The sequence below is a fragment of the Lutra lutra genome, chromosome 15 (assembly GCF_902655055.1).
Source record: "Lutra lutra chromosome 15, mLutLut1.2, whole genome shotgun sequence".
NCBI classification, from domain to species: Eukaryota; Metazoa; Chordata; class Mammalia; order Carnivora; family Mustelidae; genus Lutra; species Lutra lutra.
This window is the reverse complement of record NC_062292.1, coordinates 19,895,474-19,910,692: the sequence shown is the minus strand read 5'-3', so window position 1 is coordinate 19,910,692 and position 15,219 is coordinate 19,895,474. Positions and strand designations below refer to the sequence as shown.

Sequence of the window (15,219 nt, the reverse complement as noted above, 5' to 3'; positions counted from 1 at the left end):
TGCTGGTGCACTTTAGGGCTCCTGGAGAGTGTGTCCCTAGGTCCTGTGTGTCTTCTCTTTAGTATCAGGACTGTAGTTGTTGACAAGGCAGGAATATATTCCACAAGTAATTCCATTTCTTTAGGATACACCCACATAAGAAAAAACTCAACAGATCTGGAAAATCCAGCAAGGAAGAGAAAAAAGGAAATGAAGAGTGGGTGAAAAAGAGCAGGGAGAAGAATAGACAAAGGGCAAAGGGGAAGAAACACAGGAAAAAGAGTATTTACACAGATGAGAAACATATTTATCTTGTCTCAGACACTGCGGCTGATATTTGCATAGAATTCCAAGAGTTTTGACTCCAAGGAAAATGACGCTGTAGCAAACCTCAACAAAGCTTGGTGACAGATGTTAGCTGTACTGTGGCGAGCACAGTGTAACATGTAGTTGTTGAATCACTGTGTCGTACACCTGAAACCAAGGTAACATTGTGCACCAACTCTACTTCAATTAAGAAGAAAGCTCAAAGGGAACTAATGGATCTTCCCACTTTCTTGCTTTGTTTCCTGCTGGGACAAGTCCCTCCTTTCATTCTGAGATGATCACTCTGGTCCTGTTGATTAAGGTCCTTGACAAGACAGAGAATGCCTTCCAATCTTCCAGGTGGACTTGAAGTCTCTGTGGGTGAGTGTGGTAGGGGAGTTTGCACTAGGGTTGAGTGGGGCACCCGAGGCCTGAAAGGAAAAGTCCAGGCTCTAAGATCCGCCATTTGCATGACTTGAACAAGTCATTGCCTTCCATCTTCAGCTTTCTCTTCTATACGATGGAGAGAGAAAAATAATGCTATCTGAGCTAATTATAGGGCTCAACATGGGAGAGTGCATGACACACGGGTGAGGGGTGCTTGACATAGAGAGAGGCAAACTGTACCTCAGAACCAAATTGTCAAGGAATGGCTCATTTGTAATGTTAAATTAAGCTCTTCTTCAATTTAATACGATGTATTGGGCCTTGAATTAACTTTTAACTGGTCGGTTGGCAATTTTTACCATTTCTCTTTCCTACCCATTAGGAATGAAATTGATTCATTGCTTGGTTGCATTTCCAGAAACAGATTTTTTTTTTTAACATCACTCCTAGCCAGTCTTCGGATGTGTAAGGCCTATGATTGTGTCTGGGATTAAAATGGGACATATCGAGCAGGGATCTTGAGGGAGTAGAAACATTTATTTTGTTGGTCAGAAGGGTTCCATGAGAAGTGAGCTTTCCTGATTTCTTAGTTCATTAGGAAGAATTGCTGCTGATACCCTTGGTGAGACCTAGGAAAAGGCTTTTGCTGGGAGAAATCCCCAGCTCCCCAGTCCATGTCCATATCCTAAACTGTACCCAGATCTAGTTTTCACCCAGCAGACGATTCTAGATCTTTAAACAACTCTACACAGTAACCAAGAAGCAAGAATCCATCGGCATATTTTGCCAAGTGCCAAGCCTAGCTCTTTTTCTTGGCAGAACAGTTGTTGGTGAGGCTTTGCCTCAGAGCAGAGACCAAAGTGGTAGGACTTGATGACATGAGCTTTCTAGAAAATAAATTTCACTCATTGCTTCAAAAAGGGGAACCTTATTTTTAGGTGGGAGCTCTTTATGTTCTATCCCCATGAGTCTCTCCTTGCTGGATGAACACAAGAGGCAGCTAAGAGGGTAGTTCAGGCTTTGAAGTTCCATGTCGGAAAATTCACTTTTGCCAACTTACTAGTCATGGCGTGAATGGTTGAGGCGATGACTCATCTTGTTATTCATGCCATCACCCTTCCCGTGAGCCTCTGGGGTTTGTATTTTGCAGGTTCTGGGGCAGCAAAGAGCAGACACCGCTCAGCGTTGCCTTTGTTCTGGCCCACTGAGTGCAGTCCTCTTGTTCTGTCTCCTCAAAAGTCTAGGCTTTCTGGGGTGGCCAGGGAGCTGAGAACAATCCCGGAGGGTCATCGCAGAGGGACGTAATCAGGAGCACCGTGCCCTCAGCATCTAGGTTTCCCCCTGCTGAGAGAGCCCACCCACATCTCTAGCATGGATCTAGGGCCCCTACGCTCACCAATGCTGCACTTAACCCTCACAAGCTCAGAAGGACTCATGGTGAAAATAAATGAGTCCGTTCTAATTATTGCAAGTTGGCTATTAGTGTAAGAGCCAAGACTGAGGAATGAAAACTGACCTTCTGGAATGAGGAGAAATGTCAGTGTGTGCAGACATTGCCAGAGAAATCCCAGTGTTGTTTTTCTGGCACCACCAACTAGTAAAATTGTATCATCCCGCAGACGTGTTTATTTACTGGTCTGCTCCATGAGCTCTCACTTTTCCCTGTAACAGTGACAATGCCCTTGCTGGCCCCGGGGAACTTCCTTCACCAAGGAGATGCCCTGCACCCCGCTGTTGATTGCATTTGCAGTCTGGGTTTACCTAAGTCCTAATTTGGTTTTGAACCTGAGACTTACGGGCCTTTGCTGATGGGCACAGCTAGAGAGGAGGAGACGGGAACTAGAAGCAGAATCCGAGAGAAAATGGATGGGCAGGCCAGCGTCATGGTGAGTAATGGCCCAGACTTCCCTCTGAGGCCAAGCAGATGTTCCACTTGTGTCTACCAGCTTTTCCATTGCAAACACTCGCTCCAAAGGCAGCCAGCGAGGACCAATGCACAGAGAGAGGACTGACCACGAGCACGGCAGGCATATCGGGGCCACAGCTCTGCCAAAGGTGGAGGGAGACCACTTAGTGGTCTGGTGCTTGTTAGAGGTAAAGGGAAGCCACTGTCACATCATGGCCTGCAGAGACGTTTCCATCATGTGAGGACTGGCCAGGCTCAAGAGCTGACTGCACCTCGCTGTCTTACCCCGAGCCAGAGAGCCCCAGGGAAGAGAGGGAGGGGGCTGCTGATTTAAGTGTGCCTCTCCTCAGCGGGGAGCACCGTGGCAAAATCCAAAGGCTTCACTTCCAGGGAGCATGTTCTTTCTGCCAGGGCCTGCCTGTGCTTCCACAGGCCCTGGTTTTCCAGTTTGACAAGCGACTGTCAGTCACATGCACGTCGCCTCTCCAGAAGTCTCTTTATATCACTGGGTTTCTTCAAGGACTCCCTGAGTGATGTCTGGTACCTTGCAGGGTGTCCTTCCCAGTCTGATGGGGGATGCTAGCCAACCCGAGGCTCTTAATCTGTGGGACTGGAAGGAGCTTTCAGTTGGGAGAGATGCCTCGACTTCCCCCGAAGAGGGTCACACGTTCTGTCTCCTCAGCCTCTCAGCTTGATGGAAAAGTCCTTCTTGGCTGCACTGTTGTCTGCATCTAGCTCCCTGTGGAAACTCCCAGAAGGACAGCACCACCCTGTTTGGTGCTATGCTCCAAGGCTCTGAAAATAGAGCTGTTCATGAAGCCTCCTGTTTCCTCCCAGGACCTCACATCTGGGCCTTTGCTATCTCTCTCTCTATTCTCCAAGTAGACCAGCACCCGCCTGCTTTTGTGATTATGTATTCAAAGAGAAACACTTCTTTTTTTAATTTTTTTTTTTTTTCAGAGGGATGAAAGAAACAGTAGTTAGAAGAGTCTGTCTGGATTTCTGTTTATTTGCCTGGGCTGGGGGAGTGGAGGGGCAGGGCAGTTGGTCTGGAGGTGGAACGCAAGTCTTCCTCAGTGGGCCGGAGGGGTCAGCGCTGTTCTCCCCCATGGGGCAGTGCAGGAGATCGGTCCCACACATCAAACCCCAGTGTCCCTGGACTTCCGACCACAGCCTGAGGATTTGTGCATTTCCTGGGAAGCCTGAGAACAAAGAACATCTTAACAATTTGGGGAAGTAACTGAGTAGGAAACTGTTTTCACTCCAGAAAGAGAGAATTTTAAAACTGTGCTTCTCTTTTTAATGAGACATCTCTGTCTTTGCATACACCCAAGCAGCTGAGGTCTAAGGATGTTTGTGAATAGTGGATCCTTAGGCAGACTTTGGAGTTGTTTAGTCTGGACAGCAGGAAAATAAATTTCATACAGTGAGACTGACTTTGTTAAAATGATGAGGAAGGGCTTCGACGCAGTGGTGCCTTTCCTCAGCTCAGTCGGTTAAGCCTCCAACTCTTGTTTCAGCTCAGATCATGATCTTGGGTCGGTGTCGAGCCCCGCAGTGGGCTCTGTGCTCAGTGTGGAGCCTGCTTGAGATTCTCTCTCCCTCCGTCCCTCTTACTCATGCTGTCTCTCTCTCTTTCTAAGATAAATAAATAAATCTTATATATTAAAAAAAAAAAAGAAGGTAGATTAAATTGGCAATTGGTATCAGCTCCTAATCTATTTTTTGGAATAATATTTTCAGCAAGGCTAGTTTTAGTTCAAATATCCGTTTTATAAAGCAATTTTCAATTAGTCCTATACCTCTATCCCCCATTTTTCTATACCCTATGACTTCAAGTATGTAGGTTCGAGTTACTTGGTGTTTTATAGAAATGTACCCCCTCTGTAACATGGGGCTCCACTCTGCTTTGCTTAACAATTTATTTTTTTTCTCTTGAACATTTCTGAATATTTTCTCCCTTAAAGATTTTGTTACTTTTGGCGGAATAGTGACTTCCAAAAGCTCAAATAGAAAGAACAAAAGCCATCACAGATTGGATTTAGCAAAATCCTATTTACTGAAATTGCCTGTATATGGAAGAAGCGAACACTGTTTGTACTTCTTCATTTGCTCTTATCAAGGCCACGTTCCCAGGGAACCACTACGCCTGAGAATGGCCCTGGCTTTTCCTTCCAGGAGGGACTGCTAAATTGCCCATAAATTCTAAGCATTTTTATTCCCTTTTAAGAGTCTCAGGCACCTCTGTCTTTCCATGACTCTTCTGTTTACTCTCCCTGCTTTCTTTTTTTCTTCCCTTCCTTTCTTCCTTCCTATTTTAATTTTATTCAATACGGTTTTTTTAAAAATCAGGAATAGATGTTGAATTTTATTAAAGACCTTTTTAGCATTTACAGAAGTAATTATATGCTTTTTCTTCGGGTCTGTTAATATAGTGAATTATATTAATGGATTTCCTTTTATAAGGAACAATCCTAGGCTATGGTGTGTAATATTTTCTTAATTAGGATGTTAGATTCTGTTTGCTAATATTTTATTAGGATTTTTGCAGTATATTCTTTAAAAGATATTCGTCTGAAGTTGTGTGTGTTTCTTCATCAGGTTTAGATATTAATATTGTTCTTGCATTATTAAAAGAACTTGGAATTTTTATTTGTTTCTCCTACACCCTGGAGAACAAGCTACATAGCATTGGAATTATCTAGTCTATTAAGAAAGCTGTTAGAATTCCCCCGTGAAACCATCTGGGCCTATTTTCTTGTCCCTCTTTCTTCATTTCTTCCTTGGTAATTGTTCTGTTCAAGTTTTATATCTCTCCTGAAGTCAGTTTTGCTAACATGCATCTTCCTAGGAAATCCTCCATTTTTTTTTCTTTTTAAAGATTTTATTTATTTATTCGACAGAGAGAGAGATCACAAGTAGGCAGAGAGGCAGGTAGAGAGAGAGGAGGAAGCAGGCTCCCTCCAGAGCAGAGAGCCTGATGCCGCCTCGATCCCAGGATCCTGGGACCATGACCTGAGCTGAAGGCAGAGGCTTTAACCCACGGAGCCACCCAGGCGCCCGGAAATCCTCCATTATATCCAGTTTTCAAATTTATTTTTCATTGAGTTGTGCAAAGTAATTCAATAATTTCTTCCACGTCAATCATATTCCCTTCATCCTTGGCAATTCTTATTTTATATATCGTGTTGTCTTGATAGATGAATAAAGGGTTGCTTTGTTGATTTTCCTCAAAAAGAGCAAAATTTTAGAGATTTTGGTGGGAAGATAAGTGAAATAGGTGAAGGGGATTAAAAGTACACATATCACAGTGAGCACCGAACAGAGTATTGTTGAAACACAATATTATATACCTGAAACTAATACAACATTGTATGTTAATTATACTGGAGTTTACAAAAATAAAAGTTTTTTTTAAAAAGCAAAATTTTAATTTATTAGTTCTATCCTTTTTCTGTTTTATGCTTCTGGACTATCTTCCTTTATTATTTCTTTCTTTATGCTTGTTTGCTTTGTTGCTTTTTTTCTAGCTTCCTTGCAGGAAGTCAACCCACTTACTTGTATGAACTGATGGCTGTAAAACAGAATTTTTCTGTGAACATTGCTTTAACTGTGTCTAAAAATTCTGACACGTAGTGTTTTCACGGTTCATTTTTTAGAATTTCTGAAATTGATTGGTACTTCTTCTTTCACTCGATAGTTGTTGAATAGAGAATTCTTAGTGGAATTTTTTGGTTTTTTATTTTATTACCAATTTCTGATTTTATGGCTTTATTATCGCAGAATGTTGTTTATATTCTTTCAGTTTTGTGGAGGCTTTCCGTGTAGTATAATTGTTGGTCAGTTGTTGAGAACGTTCCACACGCACAGGAAAGGAGAGCATATTCTCTCTCGTTGTGTTCTATAGATCCCCTGTCTATTTACTTCCTACCGTTTGCACCATCTTCCCTGAAAGTGGTATGGTCTGCAGCTCTTTGTCTTGGGGTTATAAGTTCGAGCCCCACGCTGGGTGGTAGAGATTACTTAAAAAAATAATATCCTTAAAAAAAAAAAAGTGGTATGCTAGCATCTCTTGTTATTGGTGTTTCTGTTTCTCCTTGCAATTTCCATCCTTTCCATTATATCAAGCATGGACAAACTACAGCCTGTAGATCCATTGTTTATTCCTGTAAATGAAGCTTTATTGGCCTTTGGCAATGCGTATTTATTTACGTATTGTTTGTGGCCACTTCCCTGCTACAAAGGCAGATTGAAGTAGTTGTAACAGAGAGTGTATGGCCTGTGAGCTTGAAGTATTTACTGTCTTGCTCTTAAAGAAAATTTGTCAACCCCTGTACTCTGTGAAGTTACATGGATGTTCATATTTATTGTATCTTTGATGTCAATTGTATCCTTTAGCATTATAAAGTAGCTTTCTTTGTCATGGCCAGAATTCCACCTAATTTGATGTCAGGATTTTAACTCTCACTTTCTTTTTCCTTTCCAGTTGACTTATATAGCTTCCTTTTTTAGATATTCTGAATAACTTTTAGTCATGTATTTTATATACAGCATGGATTTGTTTTGCAATAAAACTTGAAAGTATTTTTGTTCTAATAAGTGAGTTAAGCTCTTATACATGGATCAATTTGTTAAACATTTAAGGTAAAAACAAGTTTTGCATACATTATTTGAAGACTTTTGAAGGTACTCTAGTTTGTGTAAGTAATGGTAACATTAATCCAAAACAGGTAATGATAACTTAGATTTTTGTGTTTTATTTTGGAAACTGTTGCTTTCCCCTGGAGTGTGTGTGATTAGCAGTACCGTAGATTAACTGTAATTAGCAGATTACCATACCTATATGGTGATCTGCAAACAAACTTGAAAAGAAAATGCAACAGAATTATTGCTTAAATTGATGGTACTTGTCACAGAAGTTAAAAGGCAGAGTTTACATCTGGGTAACTAAAAATTAAGCCAAGTAGAAAAATTTCCAAAAAAGATTTGTTAACTTGCTCTTAATTCATTTTCTGCTTATACAGTTTTAGTGCAAACACTTATTGATTCTGCTATTTGCTGAGCCCTGTTTTAAGGACCTAATGACACAAAAATGATTCTAAGCAATATCTCTCACTTCAGGAATCTGTTGTCTAATATGGACCATGAGGAACGTCATTTTCATATATACATTTTTTCCCTCTTAGAACTTGCCATTTTCCTTTCAATTAGTCTGGGATCTTTGGGATTTCTCCCCTCTTTCTTTGGATGGCAACTGAGCTATATTGTACTTTCTCTCATGCAGGGCAGCCACAGACCACAATGTGGATAATACAACAGAAATACTCAGGGAGTGGTTGAAAAATGTGCAGAGATTCTATCACTATGTGGAATGGAGGCCTATGGATGAACCAGAGTGAGTAGAAAGACCACCTTTTGGGAACTTTACTTATCCCACTTCCCTTTACCAGTTTTCCAGTCATTCAAGTGTCTAATCTTCGAGGCCCTTATGACTTCTTGGTTATCTCTGTGTCTAGTGAGTTACAAGGACCTGCCATTTCTCCCTTTGACAGATCTTCATATTACTCCCGCAGCCACCACCCAAGTTCAGGTACTCCTTAGTTCACAAATAAATTGCCACAGGATATATTTTAAAATATTGATATTATTTCCTCTTATTGTGTGTATGTCTTGATATTTGCTGGATCATAGTGAAAAGTTTGCATATTTTATATATACCATGTTATTTTACTTATCATATTTTTATCATCATCCCATAGCAATAATTTAGGGGTTTCTTCATTATTTTTATGACTGCATAGTATCCATTATATGGATGTACCATAATGATAATGAGTAGTCAGTCCCCTACTGATGGGCATTTAGGTCACTTCTTCCTTTAACCATAGCGATTTCTTGGTTGTGTCCATCCTCAAGATCCTCCTACATATCCTACTGTCAAATCAACTTACCTACAACACTAATGATGTGATTCAATTTCTCTGTTAAAAGGACTCCAGTGGCTCTCCAGTACCCACAGAATAGAGTTCAAATTCTTCAGACTTACACTTTTTAAAGATTCCATGAACATGGGGCACCTGGGTGGCTCAGTGGGTTAAAGCCTCTGCCTTCAGCTCAGGTCATGATCCCAGGGTCCTGGGATCGGGCCCCGTATCGGGCTCTCTGCTCAGTGGGGAGCCTGCTTCCTCCTCTCTCTCTCTCTCTGCCTGCCTCTCCACCTACTTGTGATCTCTCTCTCTCTCTGTCAAATAAATAAAATCTTAAAAAAAAAAAAATTTAAGACTAAAGATTCCATGAACTTAACACCAACAGCGGTGCACCCATATCTCTTGCTTCTTCCCAAAAGAAAACTGCTTTGTCTAGAATGTTCCTTTTATTTTCAACCCCAAGCTGTTACCCATGCAAGTTTGTTCTCCAGGAAAGCCCTTTCTTTCTGTCTTTGTAACCAGCTCTTATGCCAAACACCACCTACTACAGAAAACTCTTCCTAATCATTCCAGCTACAAAGATCTACCCTTTTCTCAATACTTGTATTATTTATTTCCTACATCATCTTTTTGACACAGCAATACATGCAACTAACTTTGTTAATTAATTGTGTAATTTATGTATTTCTTCGAAGTGATTTTTGGGTTCTTTGGCAGAGGTTACAGTATATAAATACTTCGTATTTTTCCCCAGTGCTATGTTCTTGGCAGGCACTAAATTAATACTTGTTGGATAAGCAAATGAGCAAATGACAACATGAATAAGTGTATTTAAAACCAACTATTGTAAATGTTCCCAAGGCTACTGCAATTCTAGCTTAAGAAATTGTAGAAGTAGAATAAATTGAGTTGCTTGAATTTTTGCTCAGGATAAATCATTTGCTGAAAGCCAAATTTGTATAATAATAATAATAATAATAATAATAATAATAAATGCCATTCCAGAACAGATTTTTTTAGTCTTTTTATATGTAATAGTTTTATTATATATGTATACACATATTTTTCAAATCCCAGCATATGGTCCATAGATCAAACAAAATTTACCAATGAAATTTGAACACTATAAAATATTTTGAATGCTTTTTTGGAGTTTCTTATAATGGAATTTGGCCCAACTAGAACAGCCAAAAAGACTATGTAACTACCTTGCACCCTGGTAATTTTCTCTATTCCCAGATCCTGACTAAATATATTGAATGTCAAGGTCAGTGTGAAAAATATTAGTGAAGGCATTTTGGGGGTAATATATTGGGAAAAACAGGACTCCACTGATTTTCAATGAAGCAATAATTGGAAAGACATCTTGGGCCCTGTACAAGACATAGTTTTGTTAATATGATTTATATAATTATGTTTTCATGATTACATAGGTATGTATAGTTGGCATATTGTTTATTTCCTATAGCTAGAGCAGCTAGAACTTGAAATGATGGCTACTGTGACAGTATCAACACCCACACCAGTTGGAAGCTTTCCGAACGGTTCTTGAGGGTATGCCAAACCCACTTACTAACATGGCCATGTGAGAGTTCTGCCCTGGCTGTTTTGTAGGTGTTGATAGAGATTCCAATGATATTATGCATCTGCTCCATGATCTCACTCTCCTGGGATAAGTCAGTCTGTTCAGCTCTGTGGAGTCCTTTACTGATACTTGATCAAGTAATTTTAACTTTGTTTTTTTTCCTGGGAAATTCATCTTTTTATGCTGCAAAATCTTTAAATTTATTTGATGGCAGAATATTTTAAAAAGTGCTTAGGAATATGAGCTTTGGGGTTATGCCTGGTTTTAAATTCTGGCTGTGCCCCTTATTAACTGTGCAGCATTAGGCAAATGACTTGACCACTCAGAGCCAATTTCCTTGTCTGTGAAATGTACAAGGTACTAATCTTGTAAGGACTCTGTAGGTTCTTCTTAGAAGCCACTGAACTATTTCATATAAAGATTCTTGTGTACAGTAAGCCACAGATTACTTAATCTCTGCTTCCTTATCTGTAATATGTTGAAGATGATAACAATAATAGTACCTACCTCCTAGGGTTGATGGAAGCTGAAATGAGTGCATATTAACATTTAGGACAGAGCCTGGAATATATAGGCACTCAATAATTATAACCTATGATTGTTATTATTACTATTATCATTATTATTATTATTATTATTATTATTATATTTTAGGTCTTACCCTGATGAAATTGGACCAAAGCATTGGCCAGGCTCCCGATTTGCCCATGTGATGAAACTACGGCAGGCAGCCCTTCGAACTGCGAGGGAAAAATGGTCAGACTACATTCTGGTAAAAAAAAAAGATGTTTGATTTCTTGACAACTCTTATCTAGAATATGTCTAAATCAATTGTCTGAAACTTGAGACTATGGGAGCCATTCAAACAACCTTTTGTTTAAGAACCAACTCCCCCACTTTTTTTTTTTTTTTTAAAGTAGGCTCCATGCCCAGTGTGGAGCCCAACACAGGGCTTGAACTCAGGACCCTGAGATCAAGACCTGTCAAGACTTGAGCTGAGATCAAGAGTTGGAGGCTTAATTGACTGAACCACCCAGGAGGCCCTCCTCCACTTTTTAATAAAGACACAGGGGAAAACTTGGGGAACTCCATATTGGGGTACCTGGATTTCATCTCAAAACTCTCTTGACATGAATTTTCAGTGAGAAAGCAAAAAAAAAACTCCTGGATTATTTGATCTCTTTCATGTAATAGGGATAAGAGACTCTAAATCCTTTCAGTTCATAGGGAATGCTCAGGAAGATTCTTTTTTGTTTTTTAAAGATTTATTCATTTATTTTAAAGAGAGAGTGAGTGAGGGGGCAAAGGGAGAGAATCTTCAAGCAGACTCCCCACTGAGCATGGAACCTGACCTGGAGTCCAATCTCAAGACCCATGAGATCATGACCTGAGCCAAAACTAGGAGTCAAAGGTTTAGCTGACTGAGCCACCCATGCACACCCCTCCCCACCTTTTTAAAAGATTTATTAGGGAAGATACTTAATAACTCTTCAGAAATTTTTTTCAGTTATAAAAAACTAATTCTTTAAAAAAAGATTCAAATTAATAGCCCCAAAACTCCATTCCCTTTTATTCCTCAGTGATTTGGGGGATGTCATCCCTCTATTTTTAAGAGACAATGGATTCTTGCTTACAGTAAATAGCACGTCCATCAGCATGCTTGTGGCCATTCCCTGACCCCCACTTCTCACACAGGGGATGTTGTGGGCTGAGATGGGTGCTCTGCATCCAGTGGTTTTGGTAGCACAGCTGAGGAACCCAGAACTCAGGGCACCCACTGCATTTATAGCAAGCAGTAAGCAAACATGTTCGTTCTCTGGGAAAAATATGTGACTTCGTCTTTCAAAGTTACCAGCTTCACAAACAATCCTGAGAAATGGCCCAGTTAAAGGAGGAGTCAGGGCTCTGCAGCCCTGGAAGGGGAATGGCATCTCATGCTTGGCTTCTTGGTTGCTCCTAATTATGTTGGGTTCTCGTGGAGAGTTTCACTCTGTGGAGAGGTTCCATCACTTTTCTTAGAACTTTGGGAGCAGTCCAGAAAAATGCTGGACTTAATGATAAAAATCAGTGTTATCTTCTGTCCTTGTCCTCTAGGAACCTAACTTGCTTGGAAAGGAGGACATCTTCCTAGGCTGCAAGTTGTTACAGTTGCCATTTCCCTTTTTGACAGGGGCTTTTTCCCCCACAATCTTCTGGGAATCAAGTTCTTCATCTGTAGCCCCAAAATCCATTTAATTCTTTTGGTGAGCATTTTCCAGGACAATATTACAAATACTATCAAAGCAAACACAATATGGTTTTATTAGACTTGTCAATATCTGCTCTCCATCACTAAACTCTGATTCCTAAAAGGAATACTTTAGACCTATGTCCATCCCAGCCCATAATCACAATAAAAATCAGCCCAATAATTTGTCACATGCATCTGTTCAATACAAATAATTTCATATACATTTTCAAGTTAATGATATTTAACATTAGGGGCGCCTGGGTGGCTCAGTCATTAAGCATTTGCCTTTGGCTCAGGTCATGTTCCCAGGGTCCTAGGATCGAGCCCCGCATCAGGCTCCCTGCTCAATGGGAAGCCTGCTACTCCCTCTCCCACTCCCCCTGCCTGTGTTCTGTTTCTTGCTTTCTCTCTCTGTGTCAAAATATAAATAAAATCTTTTTTAAAATGACATTTAACATTATAAAGCTGTTTAATTTTCATTAAAGCTTACATATCCTGAGTCCCAAGTTTTTGGGTAAACAGATTGACTATCATAAGAATTTATTATTTGTGTGTGTGTGTGGTAAAATATACATAACACAAAACCTATCATTTTAATTCCTTAAGTGTACAGTTCAGTGAGATTATTTATTTTATATAATAGAATCTATTGTTAAACTATCCCTATATATGAATCAGTGTTAACACTGATTTCTGCTAAAAGAGCAAAAAGTTTCTGCGAAGATAGCTTCTGCTAAGAGAGCAAAAAGTTTCATGGGTTGGTATTACATACGTTCAACAAAAATTATACTTGTAACATTAAAATGGCATTGATGGATCTGTTTTGGGCCATTTTGGTGTTCCTATGGACAACCTAAATAAGCCTGTTCATTTGTACCTAGGTTGGGCACTCAATGAGTGTTTTTGGATGACCCTTTAAGAGCTCTTGGGAGCTATCAGTGGTTATTAACCACAACCAAGGTGTGAGTTGAGTGCTGGTTGAGTGTGAACCTGGTATGGTAACATCGAGTTATTGCTTGGTGCCTTATGCAGAGCTAGACATGTGGACGTGAGTCTAAAGATACGTTTTGTCCAAATGAATGCCATCCGGCCTCAACAAGTTTCAATAAGGAGAACATAAATGACTGATTCCATTTCTCACAGGCAAGTTTCTGTGATCCTTCAGAAGTGCTGGGTTAGTCTTGAACCTAATACTGAAAAGTACTTTTTCACCTGACATTATCCTTTCCTTTCCTAGTTCATAGATGTGGACAACTTCCTGACTAATCCACAAACCCTCAGTCTGATGATTGCAGAAAACAGAACCATTGTGGCACCCATGCTGGAGTCTCGGGGCCTGTACTCTAATTTCTGGTGCGGAATCACACCTCAGGCAAGTCTTATGGCTATGGGTTTTAACAAGGAAGCCATTATGTCAACCATGGCCCCATTGGCCTTTTTGCTCACTTCCTCCCTTGAAACTTGTGTGTCAGGGTGTTACAGGAGTAAGTATGTTCAGGAAAAGAAGGAAATCCATGTCTAATGCATAATCCAAGGAGCTCTTTTGTATTAATGAATTTTGAAGAAAATATTCTAATGAACTTACTCTTAGAAGCCTTAACCAGTAAAACTTACTGATACTTGTACTTTTTTCCTCTCCAATTCTGAGATTTTTTTTTTAAATAGGACTTCTTGATATTAAAGCATAAGAACACTATAGAAAAAGTTGCAAATGGAAAAAAGCAAAAAAAAAAAAAATTTATGTGGCCCACACCACCACTCTAACTTCTTAGATAACATCATGTTGTTAATAACTATATCATCAAGTGGCTGTAATGCAAATTACTTAACCTTTCTTGGAGTTTGAAATTAGTCAAGTTGTTTGCAACTTTTATCTATTATAATGACCATGATGATTAGTGTACATTTTTCTGTATTTAATATTATGTTCTTAGGATAGTCTCTTACAAGTAGAATTACTGAGTCAAAGAGTATACATATTTTGATGACCTTTGATATATGTTGCCAAATTTATCCCCAAAGATGTCTAAGAATCAGAGCTGCTATGGTAGCTGGTTTTTACAAAATTCAAGTGAAACACAACATTTTTTTACATTTCCATCATCTCTCTTTTCCGTTGTAAAATCTTCAAAGTCTAGAACTCTTACAGTGAATGCTTCGAGGTGATTGTATTTTTAAGTCTCTAGTTAATAAGTTAGGTAAACTAAAGAGATAAGCCGATCAAATATGGAATAAAGCTGTGCTAAGGGGGAAAAATGCATGTTAACTGTGTTCTGATGCTCGAAGGGTTAAATTTTGAGTCCCTCTTTTATATTTGGTTTGGTTTTGGATGCAGAATGAGTTCAGGGGTGTGCTGATAAATGTTTGACAACTAGCTCTCTGTTGGGGAAAAACCCTGATTGGTCACATTTGCCGGTTTTTTTTTTTTTTTTTTCAAGATTTTATTTATCTGACAGAGAGATCACAAGTGGGCAGACAGGCAAGCAGAGAGAGAGAGAGAGGAGGAAGCAGGCTCCCTGCAGAGCAGAGAGCCCGATGTGGGACTCGATCCCAGGACCCTGAGATCATGACCTGAGCCGAAGGCAGAGGCTTAACCACTGAGCCACCCAGGTGCCCCACATTTGCCGGTTTTGATAGAGTCGCTACTCTCACCAGGTGAAAGAACTTAAATGTTGTCAAAGTGATGGGAAGTTAAGTAATTGCAGTGTAGCCTCTTGGTGATAGAATGACGAAGAAAATATGCAAAGCTACCGTCTGTGGTATTTTAGAACAGTGGGAATTAACATGATTTTTTTAAACAGATTTTAAGCTACCAAAATGTCAGCTGGCTTGCAAAATTTCTGAAATTTCTGACAAACAGTAGCTCTAGCCCACTGTGGGACCAGTTATTTCCTGCAGT

The 15,219-nt window shown here is 39.8% G+C and overlaps 1 protein-coding gene across 1 annotated transcript in view; it reads left to right on the top strand.

Moving 5' to 3' along the window:
• Positions 1-15,219, top strand: part of COLGALT2 (collagen beta(1-O)galactosyltransferase 2) — a 102,711-nt gene that overhangs the window by 51,352 nt on the left and 36,140 nt on the right. The window contains exons 2-4 of the mRNA XM_047704128.1: positions 7,863-7,973; positions 10,745-10,862; positions 13,558-13,692. Coding sequence (XP_047560084.1) covers positions 7,863-7,973; positions 10,745-10,862; positions 13,558-13,692 — 364 coding nt within the window. The remainder of the gene's footprint in view (positions 1-7,862; positions 7,974-10,744; positions 10,863-13,557; positions 13,693-15,219) is intronic.